Below are 24,028 nucleotides of genomic sequence, written 5' to 3'. Positions count from 1 at the left end.
AAATTGATTGTGATAAGTTCATTATTATTTTTTGAGATATGAATATCAAGTATGTCTACTTCAACATCCGCCCATTTTATTGGTAAACTACAAGGTGGTGTAAACAATGACTTTTTACGATCCAATACGTAATATGGTACATTTGTCATAATTAAAAGTGATCAAGATCTTCAATGAGACTGTGCAGTGATCCAGATTGTGGACTTAAGAAATAACTCAAGTTATCAGCATACATTGACACTTTAGTTTTTATACCCTGGATTTCTAACCCCTTGATGTTCTTGTTGGATCTAATTTTAATAGCAGCATTTCAATGGCCATAATAAATAGATATGGAGACAATGGACAGCCTTGCTATACTCCTCTTAAAGCTCAAAACGTTGAACTAACTATTATTTACTATTTTACACCTGGGGTTGCTGTACATAACTCTTAAAATTAAAGTAATCCAGGCATTTATATATACATTCTAGTCGTACTTTATAAAAACGCCTTTTCAAAATCTGCTATGAAGACCAGGCCTGGTATCTTCTATTATGACACTACGATAATATTATACTTAAAGAGTAGAGTAATTCAAGACAAAAATATTTCTGATTTGACACTCCAGCTATCAATTATGTGTGTATGTGTGAGTGTCTGTCTTCACCTGGTGTGTACTCAGGTAGCAGGACCACAGGGACGTGCCCTTCCTTCCTCTGTTGTTCCAGCCTCTGCCGCCTCTCCAGCTCCTCCTGCTGGGCAGCTTTGGTCACCGCCTCCAACTGCTGCTCCCTCAGTAGCTTTCTACATCACATAGAGGAAGAGAGAGACAAGACAGAGAGAGAGACCGAGAGGGAGGGAGAAGGAGGAGAGCTCATAATAGGCACCAGGCACCCATCTCTGTTATAAGGCCAACAGACTAACTAGACCGAGCCAGATCGCATGGGGATATACATTACTAATGCTGTATGTGTTCCTTTGTGTGTATGTGTATATATCTGTGTGTGTTTGTGTGTGTGCACGCATGTATATGTATCTCATTCTAAAATCATGGGCAATAATATGGAGTTGATCCCCCTTTGTTGCTATAACAGCCTCCCCTCTTCTGGGAAGACTTTCCACTAGATGTTGGAACATTGCTGCTGCGACTTGCTTTCATTCAGCCACAAGAGCCTTAGTGAAGTCAGCCACTGATGTTGGCCGATTAGGCCTGGCTCGCCAGTCAAGTTCTTCCACACCGATCGACAAATAATTTCTGTATGGACCTCGCTTGTGCACGGGGGCATTGGCCTGCTGAAACAGGAAAGGGCCTTCCCCTAACTGTTGCCAAAAAGTTGGAAGCACAACATTTTCTAGAATGTTATTCTATGCTGTAGCGTTAAGATTTCCCTTCACTTGAACTAAGGGGCCTTGCCCAAACCATGAAAAACAGCCCCAGACCATTATTACTCCTCCACCAAACTTTACAGTTGGCACTATGCATTCGGGCAGGTAGCATACTACTGGCATCTGCCAAACCCAGATCCATGTGTCAGACTGCCAGATGGTGAAGCGTGATTAAATCACTCCAGAGAACGCGTTTCCACTGCTCCAGAGTCCAATGGAGGCGAGCGTTACACCACTCTAGCCGACGCTTGGTATTGCGCATGGCGACCTTAGGCTTGTGTGTGGCTGCTCGGCCATGGAAACCCATTTCATGAAGCCCCCGACTAACAGTCCTTGTGCTGACATTGCTTCCAGAAGCAGTTTGGAACTCAGTAGTGAGTGTCGCTCCTAGATGTTTCCACTTCACAATAACAGCACTTACAGTTGACCGGGGCAGCTCTAGCATTGACGAACTGACTTGTTGGAAAGGTAGCATCCTATTATAGTGCCACATTGAAAGTCATGGAGCTCTTCAGTAGGGGCCATTCTACTGCCAATGTTTGTCTATGGAGACGACATGGCTGTGTGCTTGATTTATACACCTGTCAGAAATAGCCAAATCCTCTCATTTGAAGGGGTGTAAACATACTTTTGGACTAGTAAACATATCTTTGCGTGTGCGTGTGAGTGAGCGTGAGAGAGAGCTGTAATACTGTAATAAACACTGGGGAAATAATCCCACTCATGGCAGCATGATTGACTTGTTGCCAGACTGAGTAATACAGAGATATTCTACTTAGAGCCTTCATAGTGAGCCCTCTCTAGGGAAAATTAACAAGACAGAATGCTAGATAATGCAAGAGAACACAGTTGAAGATACACTACGTGTGCTGTATGGATAGATGATAAAGATTTAAAGAATTAATGGTTAAATATCTCCATTCATTGCCTCTTTGAAGCTGGTTAAGGGCTTATATTAGATGTTGTTCTCTATATCTGTGAGTTTGGATGTTTTCAGGAGGTCAGGGTCATACCTGATGTTCCTCCTCATGTGTGCAGGTTTGTTGGAGTGGGACCTCTTCTTGGTTCCACTCAGGGACTGCGAGGGGATTTGGTTCTCAGGCCGTGAGGACGGTCGAGAGTGGGGCTGTGTTGAGGGGTGGGACGGCGTCTCCCCCGAGGCTGAGGTAGATGGGGGGGTGCACTGCCATCCCGCAGAGTCCCCTCCCTGTGCTTCATTCCCCGAGCTGAAGGGAGAGGTATGAGGCTGGTCTGTAAAGAGAGACAGAGGGGGAAGGGTGTAAATATTGGTATACAAAACATAAATCAATTCAAATAAATGTTGATTGAAAACCTATAAAAAAAGGTACGCTGTATATCAGTGGATCCTAACTGCAGCTCTTGAGTACCCCCAACTGCACACAGTTTTATTGTAACCCTGGACATAAAATACAGATTCAACTCATTGAGGGCCTGATGATTAGTTGACTTGTTGAATCAGGTATGCTTCTCCAGGGTACTCGAGGACTGGAGTTGTATATAACAGGCATGGATTGCTCCATCACTGAAGGAAGGGTAAAAACGGATTCAAGAACAGTTTAAAAAAAAACTGAGCCAGAGGGATTGATATAAAAGATCCATTGAGACCCACTTTTTTTGTGGTTAACAGGAGTGACTGGGCCAGAGTTGGATACAAACCTGTCTGGCCCTGCCTCCAGACTGGAGACACTGAACTAGATCTGGGGTGCTTATGTAAGTGCTAATAAATATGGAGAGCTTATGAAACCCTGACCACTGGGGCTATGGGCAGGTGTTTCTGGCTTGCCATGCGGCTGGAAAGAGTGACAAACTAGGTTGGGGAGGAAACAAAGGTTATGGCCCACATAAACAGCCCTCTCAGTATGATCCACATACATCTCTCCACTGTCACATTGTAGCCAACACTGACATGCTCAATGCAACCTAATACAGCTCAACCAAGCCCCACCTAGTCATATATTCATAACCCTTGACTTATACCACATTTTGTTGTGTTACAGGCTGAATCAAAAAAAATGGATGAAATAGATATTAGCACATGTTTACATAAGTATTCACTGAGTCCAAATTTTGTAAAAGCATCTTTGGCGGAAATGTTCAGCCTGGAGTATGTCCGTATCAGCTTAGCACATCTTGGAAACCTTTAACACTCTATAAACTGTTTCACACCCTTCCCCAGATATGCCTCATCACAATTCTACCTCAGAGATCTACAGACAGTTCCTTGGACTTCATGGTATAGTTTCTGCTCTGACATGCACTGTCAACCTTATATAAACAAGTGTGTTTCTTTTCAAACATGTCCAAACAATTTTATTGGCCACAGGGGGACTCCAATCACGTTGTAGTTACAGTTGAAGTCAGAAGTCTACACACACACACACACACACACACACACACACCTTAGCCAAATACATTTAACTCAGTTTTTCACCATTTCTGACATTGAATCCTAGTAACAATTCCCTGTAGTAGGTCAGCTAGGATCACTTTATTTTTAGAATGTTAAATGTCAGAATAATAGTAGAGAATGATTATTTCAGCTTCTATTTCTTTAAATCACATTCCCAGTAGGTCAGACATTTTACATACACTCAATTAATATTGGTAGCATTGCCTTTAAATTGTTTAACTTGGGTCAAACTTTTTGGGTAGCCTTCCACAAGCTTCCCACAATAAGTTGGGTGAATTTTGGCCCATTCCTGCTGACAGAGCTGGTGTAACTGAGTCAGTTTTGAAGGCCTCCTTGCTCGCATATAAAAGATTGAGGTCAGGGCTTTGTGATGGCCACTCCAATACCTTGATTTTGTTGTCCTTAAGCCATTTTGCCACAACTTTGAAAGTATGCTTGGGATCATTGTCCATTTGGAAGACCCATATGCGACCAAGCTTTAACTTCCTGCTTCAAAATATCCACATCATTTTCTCCCCTCATGATGCCATCTATTTTGTGAAGTGCACCAGTCGCTCCTGCAGCAAAGCACCCCCACAACATGATGCTGCCACCCCCGTGCTTCACGGTTGGGATGGTTTTCTTCAGCTTGCAAGCCTCCCCCTTTTTCCTCCAAACATAACAATGGTCATTACAGCTAAACAGTTCTATTTTTGTTTCATCAGACAAGAGGACATTTCTCCAAAAAGTACTATGTGCAGTTGCAAACCGTAGTCTGGCTTTTTTATGGCGGTTTTAGAGCAGTGGCTTCTTCCTTGATGAGTGGCCTTTCAGGTTGTGTCGATATAGGACTTGTTTTACTGTGGATATAGATACTTTTGTACCGGTTGTCTCCAGCATCATGACAAGGTCCTTTGCTGTTGTTCTGGGATTGATTTGCACCTTTTGCACTAAAGTACATTCATCGCTAGGAGACAGAACGCATCTTCTTCCGAAGCGGTAAGACAGCTGCGTGGTCCCATGGTGTTTATACTTGCATACTATTGTTTGTACAGATGAACATGGTACCTTCAGGCATTTGGAAATTGCTCCCAAGGATGAACCAGACTTGTGGAGGTCTACAATTATTTTTCTAAGGTCTTGGCTGATTTATTTTGATTTTCCCCATGATGTCAAGCAAAGAGGCACTGAGTTTGAAGGTATGCCTTGAAATACATCCACAGGTACACCTCCAAATAACTCAAATGATGGAAATCAGCCTATCAGAAGCTTCTAAAGCCATGACATAATTTTCTGGAATTTTCCAAGCTGTTTATTTAAGGCACAGTCAACTTAGTGTATGTAAACATCTGACCCACTGGAATTGTGAGAATTGTGAAATAATCTGTCTGTAAACAATTGTTGGAAAAAAAACACTTGTGTCATGCAAAGTAGATGTCCTAACTGACTTTCCACAAATTTCTTGTTAACAAACTATAGTTTTGGCGTGGTTGAAAAACGAGTTTTAATGACTCCAACCTAAGTGGATGTAAACTTCCAACTTCAACTGTACATCAATGACGATCAAAGGAAAATGGAGCTCAATTTGGTCATAGCAAATATTTATTTAAATGAGATATTTCGGGATTTCATTTTTTTAATGCATTTTATAACATTTCTAAAAACATGTTTTCACTTTGTCATTATGGGGGTAGTGTGTTAATGGGTAACAGGAAAAAAAATGCAATCCATTTTGCATTCAGGCTTTAACACAACAAAATGTGGAATAATTCAAGGGGTATGAATAATTTCTGAATACTTTCACAGTATATGGCTCTTTTACCTACCTATAAGCCCAGCTTGTCACTCAAGCTTGACCCAGTCCTGTATTGTCCTGTCCTGCTCAGATCCACATACACAATTTTCAACCAGAAAAACATCACTGCCCCACACTGACAGCTATTAGCATAGCCAACCTTTGAACCCAGAATGACCCTACAGCACATCAGTCGGGACAGAACATCCATCTTGGGCCAAGTTTGGTCCAGTCCAGCCAGACTACTCTATCTCAGAACCAGACTCCAAGGGCAGAGTGGTGAGGCAGGAACACCTGGAGCTTGTTACGTTTCACTGAGCAGGTGTCTAAAATGGCACCCTATTCCCTATATACACTGCACTACTTTTGACCAAAGCCCTATGTGGGTCCTTCTCAAAAGTAGTACACTAGATAGGGATCAAAGTGAAACCTTCATGAAAACCCAGCCAGGAAAGCCTCCAACTAAAACATGATGAACATTCAAAAAAGAGAAAAGGCCAAACAGGAAGAAAAGTAATTGATATAATGCAGACAGAGGCTGGTGGTGAGCCAACAGAGTAGAAAAACAAATGACACAAAACGCCCTCTCCGACTAACCATCTACAAAACGACCTCTTTGCTCTGAATTCAGTTCCATTAACATCCAAAACAGTCCCATTGTGACCTCTGTCATATTGGTTTTACAAACCAATTTAACAACAGAAATAATACAGAGCTTATTGAAAGGTTGGGCACAAAACCCTAATATGAAAAGAGGTATTCAACCCATTTTAAAAAGGGATACATTATGTAATCCAGGAGGTAGTCGAAAGGCTGTGTACATATTTTTGTACTTTATCCTTCTGTTGCAGCCGCGGTACAAGTCCAGACGTAATTTCTCTCTCTGGGACGGAACATAGACTAAAGTGACCGTTCTGTAGGAAGCAAACCCTTTGCCAATTGCCAGTCAGTTTATCAGTCTTGTTCTTCATCACCGGTCACTCCCAGCTCCCTGCACTGGGTCATATTGGTTACAAAACACATTGAAACACGTAGGGAATACCTGAACATGTCAAAAATAAGAAGTTAACAAAGATTATGTTGCATGCCCTAATCAATGTAACCCTGGCGTAAGTGCCAGGAGCAAACCCTTCCAAAAGGAGACTACTACTGAAAAAACATCTAAACATTTCAAAAAAGGTTACAAGCCAAGGAGACAGATTAAAATTCAGACCATTTTACACACGCTCTTATCCAGAGAGACTTACAGCAGTGAGTGCATACATTCATACTTTCGAACCCACAAATCTGGCGTTGCAAGCGCCATGCTCTACCAACTCGTCCCGGAGTCGCCTCCACTCCTCCCCTTCCCACTACCGTAAAGGACAGTTACATAACAGATTCCTGAAATGCCTTATGATGATTCACACCCATACAGTACAGACAGAGCACAGTTTATAGTCAGAAAGTGAGGGAAGTCACTGGCTGAGGGGGGGTGAGAGTGAGAGAATGTTCTTCAGTGACAGTGAGAAGTATCAGAATGCACTTCTAGGAAGTGTGTGTGTGTGGGGGGGGGGGGGGTAAATCACACAGTCACAAATAGCTATGTATGGGACGAAAGGGTAATTCATTGACTTGTCTTCCTGATTTTGGTTCCAGAAATAACTCCCTTACCAGTGAAAAAAAAACTCTGACCCTTATGCAACAGCTGGGACTAAGCCTATTAATAGCTAGGTCAGCTTTGATTATCAAGATCCTAAAGTACACCCCAACACCAAGAGAAAACCAGGGGGTGATTTAGGATGGTAGTTTAGTGTGGGTTATGTTCAGCCTGTACCATGTAAACCAGGGATGAGCAACTGGCGGCTGTTTTTGTAGGCCCGCTAATCAATACCACCCCCCCCACAAAAATTATTTGCAAAATGTTTTAAATACATATATTTTTAAAATATTTTTTGGAACTCAATTGGGGTCTCAAGAATAGTAGAATGCGCAAGGTACAATTCCGAAATGTGGCTGTGAAAAAAAATGGTCAGTCACTCAATTAGCCCATGTCAGCTAACATGTTTTAGATTAGATAGCTGGCTAGACTAATTAACCAAACTTGTAGTAATCATGGTTGAATTACTGACCAGGGGAACCTCGTTGATTTTGCAAGTCACTCTCACTCAGATTTGGAAAAATGTGTAGACGTGCTGGAAAATTGCTTTAAAACTACAAATTGAGTGAATTTCCCTTAGGTTCCCTTAGGGCCCCCAAAAGGCTAGGTACAGCTCTGACTGCATGTGGTTATGCAGACCCGCGAGCCACTGTGGCCCCTCATGAATTCAGATTTTTTTGTGGCCACCACCCTAATCAAAGTTGTAGACCAAAGCCTCATCAGGCCAAGTTAAGGTAGCCAGCATCCAAACAACAATTTGAACAGCAATCAATCACACTCAGTGGCTAGTTTATTAGGTACACGACCATGTTCATGAACATGGATTGCTCCTACAGACAGTGTGTCATGTGGAAAACAAAAACAGACAAATAATGGGACAGTACAACAGTGGTGTGCAGAAGGGCATCTCAGAACGCACAACTAATCGATCCTTGTGTTGGGCTTTCAACCTCATCAAGCAACATACGTCATCAGAGTGGACAACAGAACATTGTACTGTCTACGCTCGGTTGGTTGTTTATATTAAATATTTTTAATTAAATCGAATATACTCAGAACTAAAGTTATGTTGCTAAGGATTCCACGACGCGGTTAGCCTTCATGGCTGGCAGGTTTGTGTTCCATTTTTGTGTGGATTCCACGAGTTCTAGCTGGCTGTACTATAGACACCTGTCGTCGTGGGAAAGACTCGTTGTTATCTTTTCGTAAAACAACTGGTTGCAGTAAAGAGCCAATCTGGATACTAAGGAGATCCTGAGGGAAATCGATGAGTACAAAACAGCTTTACGCTATAGAGGAACAACATACTCCATCATGGAAAGATCCAACTACCTCACAAAATAACTTTAACCCAATTAAAAAAAAGAAAAAAAAGGAGCTTAAAAAGGGACCAAATTCAGTCTCAATGACCAATTTCCAAGGGAGATAAACGAACGTCATAAGAGACTGTATCCAGTACAACAGCAATAGAGGGAGAAGGTTAAGCGTGCCTTTCTCATTGTGGACAAACTCTTTATAGAAGGTCTTATGGAGCCGTCTCGGAATAGCTGTCCATAGCTGTACTAAATTCTATAGGGACTTTAGGTTACGAAAAAAAAAGAAAGTATGGGAACTGTAAAAATATCTGAACACTATGAAGTGGATATGAACACACAGGTACTCATTTACATGCTCGCTTACACATACGGACTTATACATACAATCTCGCTTTCTTCTCACTCTCCCTTTCTCTCTTTCCACTCACTTCATTGCCGAACTGTTTTATAATTTAATATATTTCTTGTCTATTTTTATGCATTTGTCAAGTTTATATATGTTTACAACAAGCAAGGGGAAGATATCAGAATAGGTGCATTGGGGAATAATAACGTATTGTATGGAATACTGTAGTGAAGCCGTCTCTACAGTAATGCAAGGTCTCTTTCAAGATCAAATGAAACGTCAATTGCTATGGAAATGCTGGGATGTGTTTTTCAATGATGTTAAAGGTAATTATGATGCAACTATGACAGTGATACGATATGGATTACAATTATCATCATGACTATTAAGGCTATACACACACTACGTTACACACAGACAATCAACTATGCAAATTGGCCGAGTTATTATTTATTTGGACAGCACACAGTCTTACTCTTATACAGACATCGTACAAACTCTCACTAAATCACATCCAATATCATACACATCAACCTACTCAGATTTACTACACACACACAATATCCTGTCTCAATTTTCTAACATCTGTGGCATTGGCTCACAGGAAAACAGGCAAGGGAATAAAACAAATATTGCTAGAACCTATTTCTGGAATTCTAAATATCAGACATTTGAAAGCTCTAATTTTGACCGTCACAATACCTTTGATGGCAGTAACTTTACAAGCACTAATTATGGCCAAAAGAATATAACATATACTGTTTACAGGAAACTCACTCTACATCCTTAAAGGAACTCAAAAGGTGTGATGATATTAATTAACAAACATGTCGATTTGAATGTGCAAATAGTCAGGAATGAGTCACAAGGAAGGTGGATCTTTTTGAACATGAAAGTGGACGAAAAATAGATTTGGCTCATTAATCTATATGGTCCAAATAAGGATGATCCATACTTCTTTGAAAACATTTAAACCAATTTATTGACCTTACAGGCGACAAATGATCAAATCATTATGGTAGGAGACTATAACACAGTGCTAAGTACCTCAATGGACCGTAAAGGTAATCACTCTACAAACTATCTGTTACGGTGCGTGAATGAGGACCCAAAAGCGAATTAACGTAAACAGAGCTTCTTTAATAACAAAACAAAACGTAGGCTCAGATGGACCGGCAGGTTCCGACAGGACAGGACAAGGTTGCAGCAAACATGACGATAGTCTGGTTCAGGCATGAACAACACAAACAAGAATCCGACAAAGACAGGAGCAGAAACAGAGAGAGATATAGGGACCTAATCAGAGGGAAAAAGGGAACAGGTGGGAAAAGGGGTGAACGAGGTAGTTAGGAGGAGACAAGGCACAGCTGGGGAAAAGAGGGGGAGAAAAGGTAACCTAACAACGACCAGCAGAGGGAGACAGGGTGAAGGGAAAGGACAGAAACAAGACACAACATGACAGTACATGACAGTACCCCCTCCACTCACCGAGCGCCTCCTGGCGCACTCGAGGAGGAAACCTGGCGGCAACGGAGGAAATCATCGATCAGCGCACGGTCCAGCACGTCCCGAGAGGGAACCCAACTCCTCTCCTCAGGACCGTACCCCTCCCAATCTACTAGGTACTGATGACCACGGCCCCGAGGACGCATGTCCAAAATCCTACGGACCCTGTAGATGGGTGCGCCCTCGACAAGGATGGGGGGGGGGGGGGAAGACGAGCGGGGGCGCGAAGAACGGGCTTGATACAGGAGACATGGAAGACCGGGTGGACGCGACGAAGGTATCGCGGAAGAAGAAGTCGAACTGCGACAGGATTAATGACCTGAGAAATACGGAACGGACCAATGAACCGCGGGGTCAACTTGCGAGAAGTGGTCTTAAGGGGAAGGTTCTGAGTGGAGAGCCAAACTCTCTGACCGCGACAATATCTAGGACTCTTAGTTCTACGCTTATTAGCAGCCCTCACAGTCTGCGCCCTATAACGGCAAAGTGCAGACCTGACCCTCTTCCAGGTGCGCTCGCAACGTTGGACAAAAGCCTGAGCGGAGGGGACGCTGGACTCGGCGAACTGAGATGAGAACAGCGGAGGCTGGTACCCGAGGCTACTCTGAAAAGGAGATAGCCCGGTCGCAGACGAAGGAAGCGAGTTGTGGGCGTATTCTGCCCAGGGGAGCTGTTCTGACCAAGACGCAGGGTTGCGAAAAGAAAGACTGCGTAAGATGCGACCAATAGTCTGATTGGTCCGTTCTGCTTGACCGTTAAACTGGGGGTAAAAGCCGGAAGAGAGACTGACGGAAGCCCCAATCAAACGGCAAAACTCCCTCCAAAATTGAGACGTGAATTGCGGACCTCTGTCCGAAACGACGTCTGACGGAAGGCCATGAATTCTGAAAACATTCTCGATGATGATTTGTGCCGTCTCTTTAGCAGAAGGAAGCTTAGCAAGGGGAATAAAATGAGCCGCCTTAGAGAACCTGTCGACAACCGTAAGAATAACAGTCTTCCCCGCTGACGAAGGCAGTCCGGTGACAAAATCTAAGGCGATGTGAGACCACGGTCGAGAGGGAATGGGAAGCGGCCTGAGACGGCCGGGCAGGAGGAGAGTTACCGGAGTTAGTCTGCGCGCAGACCGAACAAGCAGCCACGAAACGACGCGTGTCATGCTCCCGGGTGGGCCACCAAAAACGCTGGCGAATGGAAGCAAGCGTACCCCGAACGCCAGGGTGGCCGGCTAACTTGGCAGAGTGAGCCCACTGAAGAACGGCCAGACGAGTAGGAACGGGAACGAAAAGAAGGTTCCTGGGACAAGCGCGCGGCGACGGAGTTTGAGTGAGTGCTTGCTTTACCTGCCTCTCAATTCCCCAGACAGTCAACCCGACAACACGCCCCTCAGGGAGAATCCCCTCGGGGTCAGTGGAGGCTACTGAAGAACTGAAGAGACGAGATAAAGCATCAGGCTTGGTGTTCTTAGAGCCCGGACGATAAGAAATCACGAACTCGAAACGAGCGAAAAACAGCGCCCAGCGCGCCTGACGCGCATTAAGTCGTTTGGCAGAACGGATGTACTCAAGGTTCCTATGGTCAGTCCAAACGACAAAAGGAACGGTCGCCCCCTCCAACCACTGTCGCCATTCGCCTAGGGCTAAGCGGATGGCGAGCAGTTCGCGGTTTCCCACATCATAGTTACGTTCCGACGGCGACAAGCGATGAGAAAAATACGCGCAAGGGTGGACCTTGTCGTCAGAGAAGGAGCGCTGAGAAAGAATGGCTCCCACGCCCACCTCTGACGCGTCAACCTCGACAACGAACTGTCTAGAGACGTCAGGTGTAACAAGGATAGGTGCGGATGTAAAACGATTCTTGAGGAGATCAAAAGCTCCCTGGGCGGAAACGGACCACTTAAAGCACGTCTTGACAGAAGTAAGGGCTGTGAGAGGGGCTGCCACCTGACCGAAATTACGGATGAAACGACGATAGAAGTTCGCGAAGCCGAGAAAGCGCTGCAACTCGACGCGTGACTTAGGGACGGGCCAATCAATGACAGCTTGGACCTTAGCGGGATCCATCTTAATGCCTTCAGCGGAAATAACAGAACCGAGAAATGTGACGGAGGAGGCATGAAAAGAGCACTTCTCAGCCTTCACAAAAAGACAATTCTCTAAAAGGCGCTGGAGGACACGTCGAACGTGCTGAACATGAATCTGGAGTGACGGTGAAAAAAAATCAGGATATCGTCAAGGTAAACGAAAACAAAGATGTTCAGCATGTCTCTCAGGACATCATTGACTAATGCCTGAAAGACAGCTGGAGCGTTAGCGAGGCCGAAAGGAAGAACCCGGTATTCAAAGTGCCCTAACGGAGTGTTAAACGCCGTCTTCCACTCGTCCCCCTCCCTGATGCGCACGAGATGGTAAGCGTTACAAAGGTCCAACTTAGTGAAAAACTCAGGACATCATTGACTAATGCCTGAAAGACAGCTGGAGCGTTAGCGAGGCCGAAAGGAAGAACCCGGTATTCAAAGTGCCCTAACGGAGTGTTAAACGCCGTCTTCCACTCGTCCCCCTCCCTGATGCGCACGAGATGGTAAGCGTTACAAAGGTCCAACTTAGTGAAAAACCTGGCTCCCTGCAGGATCTCGAAGGCTGAAGACATAAGAGGAAGCGGATAACGATTCTTCACTGTTATGTCATTCAGCCCTCGATAATCTATGCAGGGGCGCAGGGACCCGTCCTTCTTCTTAACAAAAAAAAACCCCGCTCCGGCGGGAGAGGAGGAGGGGACTATGGTACCGGCGGCAAGAGCTACAGACAAATAATCTTCGAGAGCCTTACGTTCGGGAGCCGACAGAGAGTATAGTCTACCCCGGGGGGAGTGGTTCCCGGAAGGAGATCAATACTACAATCATACGACCGGTGTGGAGGAAGAGAGGTGGCCCTGGACCGACTGAACACCGTGCGCAGATCGTGATATTCCTCCGGCACCCCTGTCAAATCACCAGGCTCCTCCTGTGAAGAAGAGACAGAGGAAACAGGAGGGATAGCAGACATTAAACATTTCACATGACAAGAGACGTTCCAGGAGAGGATAGAATTACTAGACCAATTAATGGAAGGATTATGACAAACTAGCCAGGGATGGCCCAAAACAACAGGTGTAAAAGGTGAACGAAAAATTAAAAAAGAAATGGTTTCGCTATGATTACCAGAAACAGTGAGGGTTAAAGGTAGCGTCTCACGCTGAATCCTGGGGAGAGGACTACCATCCAGGGCGAACAAGGCCGTGGACTCCCTTAACTGTCTGAGAGGAATGTCATGTTCCCGAGCCCAGGTCTCGTCCATAAAACAGCCCTCCGCCCCAGAGTCTATTAAGGCACTGCAGGAAGCTGACGAACCGGTCCAGCGTAGATGGACCGACAAGGTAGTGCAGGATCTTGAAGGAGAGACAGGAGTAGTAGCGCTCACCAGTAGCCCTCCGCTTACTGATGAGCTCTGGCTTTTACTGGACATGAAGTGACAAAATGACCAGCAGAACCGCAATAGAGACAGAGGCGGTTGGTGATTCTCCGTTCCCTCTCCTTAGTCGAGATGCGGATACCTCCCAGCTGCATAGGCTCAGCACCCGAGCCGGCAGAGGAAGATGGTAGTGATGCGGAGAGGGGGGCAACGGAGAACGCGAGCTCCTTTCCACGAGCTCGGTGACGAAGATCAACCCGTCGCTCAATGCGAATAGCGAGTTCAATCAAGGAATCCACGCTGGAAGGAACCTCCCGGGAGAGAATCTCATCCTTTACCTCTGCGCGGAGACCCTCCAGAAAACGAGCGAGCAAAGCCGGCTCGTTCCAGCCACTGGAGGCAGCAAGAGTGCGAAACTCAATAGAGTAGTCTGTTATGGATCGATTACCCTGACATAGGGAAGACAGGGCCCTGGAAGCCTCCTCCCCAAAAACAGATCGATCAAAAACCCGTATCATCTCCTCCTTAAAGTCCTGATACTGGTTAGTACACTCAGCCCTTGCCTCCCAGATTGCCGTGCCCCACTCACGAGCCCGTCCAGTAAGGAGAGATATGACGTAGGCGACACGAGCAGTGCTCCTGGAGTAAGTGTTGGGCTGGAGAGAAAACACAATATCACACTGGGTGAGGAACGAGCGGCATTCAGTGGGCTCCCCAGAGTAACACGGCGGGTTATTGATTCTGGGCTCCGGAGATTCGAAAGCCCTGGAAGTGGCCGGTGGATCGAGGCGGAGATGGTGAACCTGTTCTGTGAGGTTGGAGACTTGGGTGGCCAGGGTCTCAACGGCATGCCGAGCAGCAGACAATTCCTGCTTGTGTCTGCCTAGCATCGCTCCCTGGATCTCGACGGCTGAGTGGAGAGGATCCGAAGTCGCTGGGTCCATTCTTGGTCGGATTCTTCTGTTACGGTGCGTGAATGAGGACCCAAAAGCGAATTAACGTAAACAGAGCTTCTTTAATAACAAAACAAAACGTAGGCTCAGATGGACCGGCAGGTTCCGACAGGACAGGACAAGGTTGCAGCAAACATGACGATAGTCTGGTTCAGGCATGAACAACACAAACAAGAATCCGACAAAGACAGGAGCAGAAACAGAGAGAGATATAGGGACCTAATCAGAGGGAAAAAGGGAACAGGTGGGAAAAGGGGTGAACGAGGTAGTTAGGAGGAGACAAGGCACAGCTGGGGAAAAGAGGGGGAGAAAAGGTAACCTAACAACGACCAGCAGAGGGAGACAGGGTGAAGGGAAAGGACAGAAACAAGACACAACATGACAGTACATGACACTATCACCGTGCCCTTAAGGAAATCGCAAATATTATGGACACATTAGAAACACTGGATATTTGGAGACTAAAAAATCCCAACCTAGTGAGATATACATGGAGGAGACCTAATCAAGCTAGTCGTCTTGACTACTTTCTTATCTCTCTCTCTCTCTCTCTTGCATCAAAAAGTTTTAATAGGAGACAGAATGCGATCGGATCATCATCTAATTGGCATTCACATAACTTTGAGATTTTCCACGTGGACGGGTATATTGGAAATTTAATCAAAGTTTACTGGAGGACAACTTATTTTTAACTAAGACAAAATCATTTATAACTGAGTTTTTCCAGTAGAATATAGGTTCAGCAAATCCCCTTATTGTTTGGGGTAAGTTATTCTTTCCAAATGATAGAAAAAATAGAAAATTAACAAATGTACAGAAAAGACTAGCGAGAAAGCCAAATTAGAGGAAGAACTTTTAGGCTATTAAATCCTTTCAGTCTGGAAAAACCCCAGGGCTTGATGGCATACCGGTAGAGGTATATCAAGCCTTTTTTGATATACTAAAAGCTCCATTGTTAGATTGTTTTAACTACTCCTATAGAAATGGGAGTCTATCAGGTACTCAGCAGGAAGGTCTGATTTATCTTATTAAAAACAAGATCCAGACAGCATATATAAAGACCCAGTACATCTAAAAAACTGGAGGCCCCTTACACTTCAATGTTGTGATGCAAAAATACTAGTGAAATACATAGCACTCAGAACTAAAAAGGTTTTTACCAGGTATTGTTCATCCTCATCAGACTGTTTTTTACATGGACGATACATTGGGGATAATATACTATAACTACTAGAAATAATAGATCATGAAACATCTAAGAAGCCAGGCCTGGTATTTATATTGGATTTTGAAAAGGCATTTGATAAAGTAAGACTGGATTTTATTTATAAATGCCTGGATTTTTTCAATTTCAGTGATTCTCTTATAAAACGGGTCAAAATAATGTATAGCAACACCAGGTGTAAAATAGTAAATAACGGCTACTTCTCAGAGTTTTGAATTGTCAAGAGGAGTTAAACAAGGCTGTCCTCTGTCACCATATCTATTTGTTATGGCCATCGAAATGCTAGCTATTAAAATCAGATCCAATAACATTAGAGGATTAGAAATCCAAGGTTTAAAAACAAACGGTGTCCATGTATGCCGATGACAAGTTTTATATTAAGTCTGCATGCTAGATCCCTGCAATGTCTCATTAAAGAACTAGATAACTTTTCTGTACTCTCTGGACTAAAACCTAATTATGATAAGATTAAAAATTACGTATTGGTTCTTTAAAAAAATATAACTTTTACATTACCCTGCAGTTTACCTATTAAGTGGGCTGATGGTGAAGTAGACATACTTGGTATTCATATCCCAAAAGAGATAAATAAGCTTGCCACAATGAATTTCAATAGAAATAGATCCTGCAACCATGGAGAGGTATATTTATGGAAAAATTGCCCTGATTAACTCCTTAATCATATCTCAGTTTACTCACTTACTTATGGTGCTGCTTACTCCTGATGATTAGTTTTTCAAATCATATGAGCAAAAAATATTTTGCTTTATCTGGGATGCTAAACCAGACAAAATAAAGCGTGCCTATCTATATCATGCATATAAATTGGGTGGGTTGAGGTTATTAAATATAAAACCACTAAACCTCTACTTATTCAAAAGTTTTACATTACTAAGAAAAGCTCATCCATTGTTTAAAAATTGCCTTTTTGGCTTTGTGCAGATTGCACAATTAAATGAAAATTATACTTAAAAAAAGTCACTCTTTTTCAAACAAACATTTTAGAGCTGGCTACAATTTCAATTTCAATCCCCTGAAAAGATACAAATATTATGGCTGAACTCAAATGTGCTGGTTGATAAAATACCTGTATTTATGGGAAAGATGTTTGAAAAGGGTATTTGTTCTTTAAACGATACTGTAAATTGGAATGGTAGAGTTATGTCCTTCAGAGTTATTAGAATTGTACAGGAAGGTCTGCTCAATCCATGAGTACAACCAATTTATTACAGCATTACCTGAAAAATGGAGGCGGCAGGGAGCTGGTCTGTTTCCACAATATAAAGGATCAAAACTGGTGGAGGAATAAAAATAGCATAAATAGGAAAGTATACCAGTTTAATTTGGAGGACCAGGGTGTTGATAACTGTGCCATACAGATTGCAAAATAGTTGGGAAGAGATTTTTATGTACCGATTCCATGGTACAGGGTGTATGAGTTGATATAACGCAAGATTTAAAACTTTGTGATATTTAGCTAACATTATTATATAGAATTCTTGCCACCAACAACATGTTGAATATTTGGGGCATAAAATCATTGAAGATCTGCAGATTTTGTTGTGAGGATACAGAATCAATAGACCATTTATTTTGGTATTGCCCTCAGGTAGCCTGTTTCTGGTCTCAGGTTCAGGAATGGCTGAAAATGCATAGCATTGATCTAAAATTTACCCTAGAAATAGTACTGTTAGGAGATCTGGAGAGACCGGGTTAGTCATTTACTAATACTCTAAGTAAAAGTATTTATCTTCAACTCGCAATCTGGATTCTATTCGATTAGATAGATTGAAATGGTACGGTAAACATCACAGCATAGTTGAAAGATATGTGTTGCGTAGAAACCCGATGTGGTCGTAGCAGAGATAGATGGGATGGGCTGAGGGAAACTGAGGGTTGGGATGTGGAATTGGAGACAAGTGGGAGTGGAGTTGCTGTGCGAGAGATAGAATGATGGTCAAAGATAAAAGTAAAAAATAAAGTAAAAATAAAACATAATAAAAAGTATGTTTGAATGACACTGGGGCAGCAGGGTAGCCTAGTGGTTAGAGCGTTGGACTAGTAACCGAAAGGTTGCAAGTACAAATCCCTGAGCTTACAGTGTACAAATCTGTCATTCTGCCCCTGAACAGGCAGTTAAACCCATTGCTCCCGGTAGGCCAACATTGAAAATAAGAATTTGTTCTTAATGGACTTGCCTAGTTAAATAAAAGGTAAAATAAAAATAAATAAACACTGAGGGGCAGTGTTTTTACAGTCAATGCCAGTTTGCCTGAGGCTGATGCAGTGCAGGTGTGTGCACACACACACACACACACTCCCTCTCATTCAAATAAACGCATACAAGAACACACACATACATGTAATAGCGCCAGACATGCACACAAACATATACAGTTGGCATTGCTGTTATGATTTTAGTTGTCCAGCTATTGGGGAACTGTGGGGGCATCTTGGAGGGTTCGGGTTCACGTTTTTTGGCCTGGTGGGAGATCTGTCAACGTGCCCTTGAGCAGGGCATTGACCCTGGATGCTTCTGTGTGTCCCTCTAAATGAGAGTCTGTTGGATGACTGATATGATGTAATTGTTGAGCGGCTTCACTGCAAGTATATTGTATGTTTCGGATATTCAATAAAAACATTTAAAAGATATATCCTTGTCACGGATGGGGTATTGGAACAAACGACCACACCGGGTTACACTCATATCAGCTAAAAACAAAGAGAAGCGACTCCAGTTGGAATGAGATCACCAACACTGGACAATTGAGGAGTGGAAAAAACATTGCCTGGTGCAAAGGATCCCGGTTCCTGCTGCGTCATGTTGATGGCAAAGTCAGGGTTGGACATAAGCAGTATGAGTCCATGGCCCCATCCTGCCTGGTGTCAACAGTGCACGCTGGTCGCAGTGGTGTACTGGTGTGAGGAATGTTTTTCTGGCACAAGATAAGTCCCTTTGTACAAACTGAGCAACGATTGAACGCCACAGCACATCTGAACATTGTTGCTGGTCAATCCGAAAAGAGCATCTTTGGGATGAGATGGAACGGGCTGTTTGCAGTATGAATGTACCGCCGTCCAATCTTTAATTTTATTTCACCTTTATTTAACCAGGGAGGCTAGTTGAGAACAAGTTCTCATTTGCAACTGCGACCTGGCCAAGATAAAGCGTAGCAATTCGACACATACAACAACACAGAGTTACACATGGAATAAACAAAACATACAGTCAATAATACAGTAGAACAAAAGAAAACAAAAAGTCTATATACAGTGAGTGCAAATGAGGTAAGTTAAGGAAATAAATAGGCCATGGTGGCAAAGTAATTACAATTAAACACTGGAATGGTAGATCGGCAGAAGATGAATGTGCAGGTAGAGATACTGGGGTGCAAAGGAGCAAAATAAATAAATACCAGTATGGGGATGAGGTAGGTAGATAGATGGGCTGTTTACAGATAGGCTAAGTACAGGCTAAGTACAGGTGCAGTGATCTGTAAACTGCTCTGACAGCTGGTGCTTAAAGCTAGTGAGGGAGATGTGAGTCTCCAGCTTCAGAGATTTTTGCAATCCGTTCCAGTCATGGGCAGCAGAGAACTGGAAGGAAAGACGACCAAAGGAGGAATTCGCTTTGGGGGTGACCAGTGAGATATACCTGCTGGAGCGCGTGCTACGAGTGGGTGCTGCTATGGTGACCAGTGAGCTGAGATAAGGCGGGGCTTTACCTAGCAGACTTGTATCTGCAGCAATTGCCTGATTCCATCGCGTCAGCATGGACCAACATCCCAGTGTTATATTTCTGACACCTTGTAGAATCAATGCCCTGAAGAATTCAGGGTGTTCCGGGGATAAGGAAGGTCCGACCTTGTACTAGATGTGTGTACCTAAAACTGGCAACGGAGTGTATATCGTCAAGCGATCATGGATTTCTACTGTTATAGGTGCCTCTGACCAGGCGAGTTGAGGACATCAGCACCATTCCACTAGACAGTGGGGACACAATTAGGTTCCATTCACCAAAGATAGGACTTCGGAAAACAAAAACTCCTTCCGATTGGTAGTGAATAATAAAAAATGAAAAAAACAACAACTCTCTCTCAGATAGGGAGTGGACTAACTCTGTGGCAACGACACTTTACACACAGCAAGCCATGGCAGTCGTCCAATCATAATAGCCAGTGAGATAAAGGGGAGTTGGCCTCCATGCAACACTGTAGGAATACTCACAACAAAGACTATTTTACATAAGCCTGGGAAACACACAAAGGCCACCACAGCGATGACACATTGACTACCCATCAACTTCCTGTCCTAATTCATTCCAGAAGCATGGAAAGTGCAGTCCATGTTTTCACATCCTACTCTTTCACAATCACAACTTGTATGTATACTGTGCTTCCTGAAGGAGCCTGACATTTACATAAGCAGCGCTTCTCCTCCCCCCCTCCCCGACTGCTTCTTCTGGGGTATCTTGGATGAGAGAGGTGTAGGGTAGAGGATGGGGGGGCGCTTTCACTTTGTGTAACCCTGTGGCTTTCTGATGTTACCCTGGTCGTTTATGGAACGCTGCTTTACAGGCAGTGCTTAGCTAAAGTCACACCGTTCCTACGGCAGAGAATCGGCATTTGCGTAGTGCTGATTATCAAAGACCGACAATTACCAGACCGACAATTACCAACAGGCGATGTGCCCTGATGAATACCAGGGGGCGCCATGACAACAAGAGGAAGAGGAACTGACTGGTAAACAACAACAACAACAGTCTCCATGTGTCACTAAGACAATGAATTATCTGGAAAGAGTTAAGTTACTTCCTCTTCTCCAATGCACTTTCTAACCCAGCGTTTCTTAACCCAGTCGTTTCACATTGCCAACTTGACCTATTCAACCACTAGCACACCTGAATCAACGCGTCAAACAACCATCAAGACACTGAATGTTGGTATTGGTATAGATCAAATATGTGAGGACTCAGCTGAGAAACAACGTTCAAAGCTCTCAGAATCCATGTCATCTGAGTGGAGTGGACATGCAACACTGGTGCCAAGTCTGATCCAGGTCCATGAATCACATGAGTGTAATGTTTCAGAGGCCCCGTTTCCTGGCAGCCTGGCCTATATGTGTGTATGTCATGTTCCTACTTCATACAGTGCTGCTGAAGCTCGCTCTGACCCACGGAGTTACACAACAGGTCTGCAGGCAGGTGCAGGACTGCGCCAACTGAACCTAATCCAGAACACGCCCAGGCAGCCATACCAAAACATTTACCAGAGCGAGGTGGGAAATCAAACCACATAATTAGAATGACTAATTCCACAAATCCCACAAGCCACTGAGCCAGAATCGGAGAAACAAACACAGTGCTTCTGATTGAGGGCCTTAGATCCACTAGGAGCCCAAAAGAAGACATCCAAAAGGGTGAGCGAGCCACTGGCCCACTAAAAAAAACACACTAGTGAAGTGGTCTCCCTCTCTTCATCTACATCAGTAAGGAGATTATAGAACTCTCAGTCCAGTGTACGAAAAGCAGAGAAGCCCCTACGCTCAGCATCACAGCAGCAACACGTGTTCACTGGGCGACTTCAGGTCACCTTTCACAGAGGTTCACCTCAGGACAAAATATTTACCAGTACCATTGACCAGGAGTTGTAATAAGCTTGATTAACCTTTCGCAAGTGGGTATACATTACACACAGACCATGTGAGCCAGAGCAGATTATTTACAAAGACACAATCAGCACTTGCCAACGTAATATTAAGGTTCCTGTGTAAATTCGATGTGCGAGAGGTCAATGTGCCAACCCAAAGAAGTCTTAGTACTGCAGCCGTGAATAAAGGATAACTAAGGGGTCAATTGACTGTGTTGAAATCTATGAGCTCAATGGTTAGTTTGTCCCCACCCCCCCGTGGCAAGTTAGCCCAATAAGATGACACATTTTGCCTCTATTTTCTACCCCCTGTTGACACACACACCAACAGCACAATGAGCATGGACTCAGGCAGAGGGACACTTATGTAACGGCAGCCTCTGGCTGTTACACAAGCCCAAGAACCGCACACCTAATGAAGTACACGCCCAATCACATAAACTACCCACAGAACAGACTTTAATTCCTACAATGTACATTCACAAACAAAACCATATAGTCTGTTCCCATCAACAATGTATGGCAGCCCTTCCCCTAGAACAGGCTATTCTAAGTCTGTGTGTGTGTTTCAACCCCAGAAAAGTAGTTTTACAGCGGTTGTGTTTTACAATGGCTTACACGGGAAACAACCTGAGGCAGACAGCTGCTCATCAGTTTCCATGTAAACATCTCAGTCAACTTGATCAGTCCCCTATCTAGAAATAGACAAAGCAAAATCTGAAAAACAAAGCTATTCTGCAAAAAACAATGAATTCCGAAAAAATTGAAACGAATTGTGGAATAAATAAAACAAAGGGCACGTCTTGCAGAGGATAGGAGAGGAGGACACGACTTGCAGAGGATAGGAGAGGAGGACACGACTTGCAGAGGATAGGAGAGGAGGACACGACTTGCAGAGGATAGGAGAGGAGGACACGTCTTGCAGAGGATAGGAGAGGAGGACACGACTTGCAGAGGATAGGAGAGGAGGACACGTCTTGCAGAGGATAGGAGAGGAGGACACGACTTGCAGAGGATAGGAGAGGAGGACACGACTTGCAGAGGATAGGAGAGGAGGACACGTCTTGCAGAGGATAGGAGAGGAGGACACGTCTTGCAGAGGATAGGAGAGGAGGACACGTCTTGCAGAGGATAGGAGAGGAGGACACGTCTTGCAGAGGATAGGAGAGGAGGACACGACTTGCAGAGGATAGGAGAGGAGGACACGACTTGCAGAGGATAGGAGAGGAGGACACGACTTGCAGAGGATAGGAGAGGAGGACACGACTTGCAGAGGATAGGAGAGGAGGACACGACTTGCAGAGGATAGGAGAGGAGGACACGACTTGCAGAGGATAGGAGAGGAGGACACGACTTGCAGAGGATAGGAGAGGAGGACACGACTTGCAGAGGATAGGAGAGGAGGACACGACTTGCAGAGGATAGGAGAGGAGGACACGACTTGCAGAGGATAGGAGAGGAGGACACGACTTGCATAACTAGCCTGACAGCCCTGTTGAACAGGGACAGGATGAGTGTTAGTGGAGCGTTGAGGGGGGTGGCCGCGTGGCTGTGCGACCCCCAGTGTTCGGAGACTGATCTAGTGATATACTTGGCCAGTATCTCTCAGACTGGAGAGATTACCATGACCCGGGTCAGCAGAAGGCAGGGAGGGTGCTTCTATAACAATAACACCTCATGTTGTGTGACTAACACTCCACTCTGACTGGGGAGGGGGGCTTGTCTCTGAAAACACCACCATGCTAAGGGTTCACTTAAAACATGGGAAATCTGAATCTGTTGCTCACACTATTATACAGCTCATCTTGGATGCAAGCATGTTAATGCAGAGGTGTTAAATGACATGTTTTGGCATTGTAGGGTAGACAGGTGTAGTGACACCTTAGAATCATCAGGACACATCCTAGGATCTCTGTTCAGCAGATCACATGTTGGGGACATTGTCAGAGCGTTCTACAAAGTGTGATCGTGACAGAGTTGTTAACCAGGCAGCTGGTAGTCTAGCAGTTAAGAGCGTTGGGAAAGTAACCAAAAGGTTGCCGGTTCAAGTCCCCGAGACAACTAGCTGAAAAATCTCAGCAAGGCACTTATCCAGAGATACTTACAGGAGCAATTAGGGTTGAGGTCTGCTAAAACATGGTTTCCCCCCTGGGTCCACGTATGGTTTTTGCCCTAGCACTACTCAGCTGATTCAAATAATCCAAGCTTGATGATCCGGGCGCCAGGACCGAGTTCAAGAAACACTGTGCTAAATGAGTACAATATAAAAAGGTAATGTGGTCGACATAGACAACTCCCCCATGCCCATTAGAGGTGGCCACACTGATCACAACATAACTGTCAACCCAATCAACTACCACAACCAGAGGAATG

At 44.3% G+C, this 24,028-nt stretch overlaps 1 protein-coding gene across 5 annotated transcripts in view; it reads right to left on the bottom strand.

The window, feature by feature from the left end:
- LOC110492307 (helicase ARIP4) overlaps positions 1–24,028 on the bottom strand; it is an 80,674-nt gene that overhangs the window by 30,146 nt on the left and 26,500 nt on the right. For all 5 annotated transcript variants that reach the window (XM_021566521.2, XM_036947309.1, XM_036947310.1 and 2 more), the window contains 2 exons: positions 2,382–2,619; positions 650–786 (listed from right to left, as the gene is read on the bottom strand). In XM_021566521.2, the coding sequence (XP_021422196.2) occupies positions 650–786; positions 2,382–2,619 (375 nt within the window). The remainder of the gene's footprint in view (positions 1–649; positions 787–2,381; positions 2,620–24,028) is intronic.

Source organism: Oncorhynchus mykiss, chromosome 16 (assembly GCF_013265735.2).
Source record: "Oncorhynchus mykiss isolate Arlee chromosome 16, USDA_OmykA_1.1, whole genome shotgun sequence".
In the NCBI taxonomy this organism is placed as follows: Eukaryota; Metazoa; Chordata; class Actinopteri; order Salmoniformes; family Salmonidae; genus Oncorhynchus; species Oncorhynchus mykiss.
The sequence above is the reverse complement of the archived record's forward strand: the minus strand, read 5'-3'. Positions and strand labels throughout refer to the sequence as shown.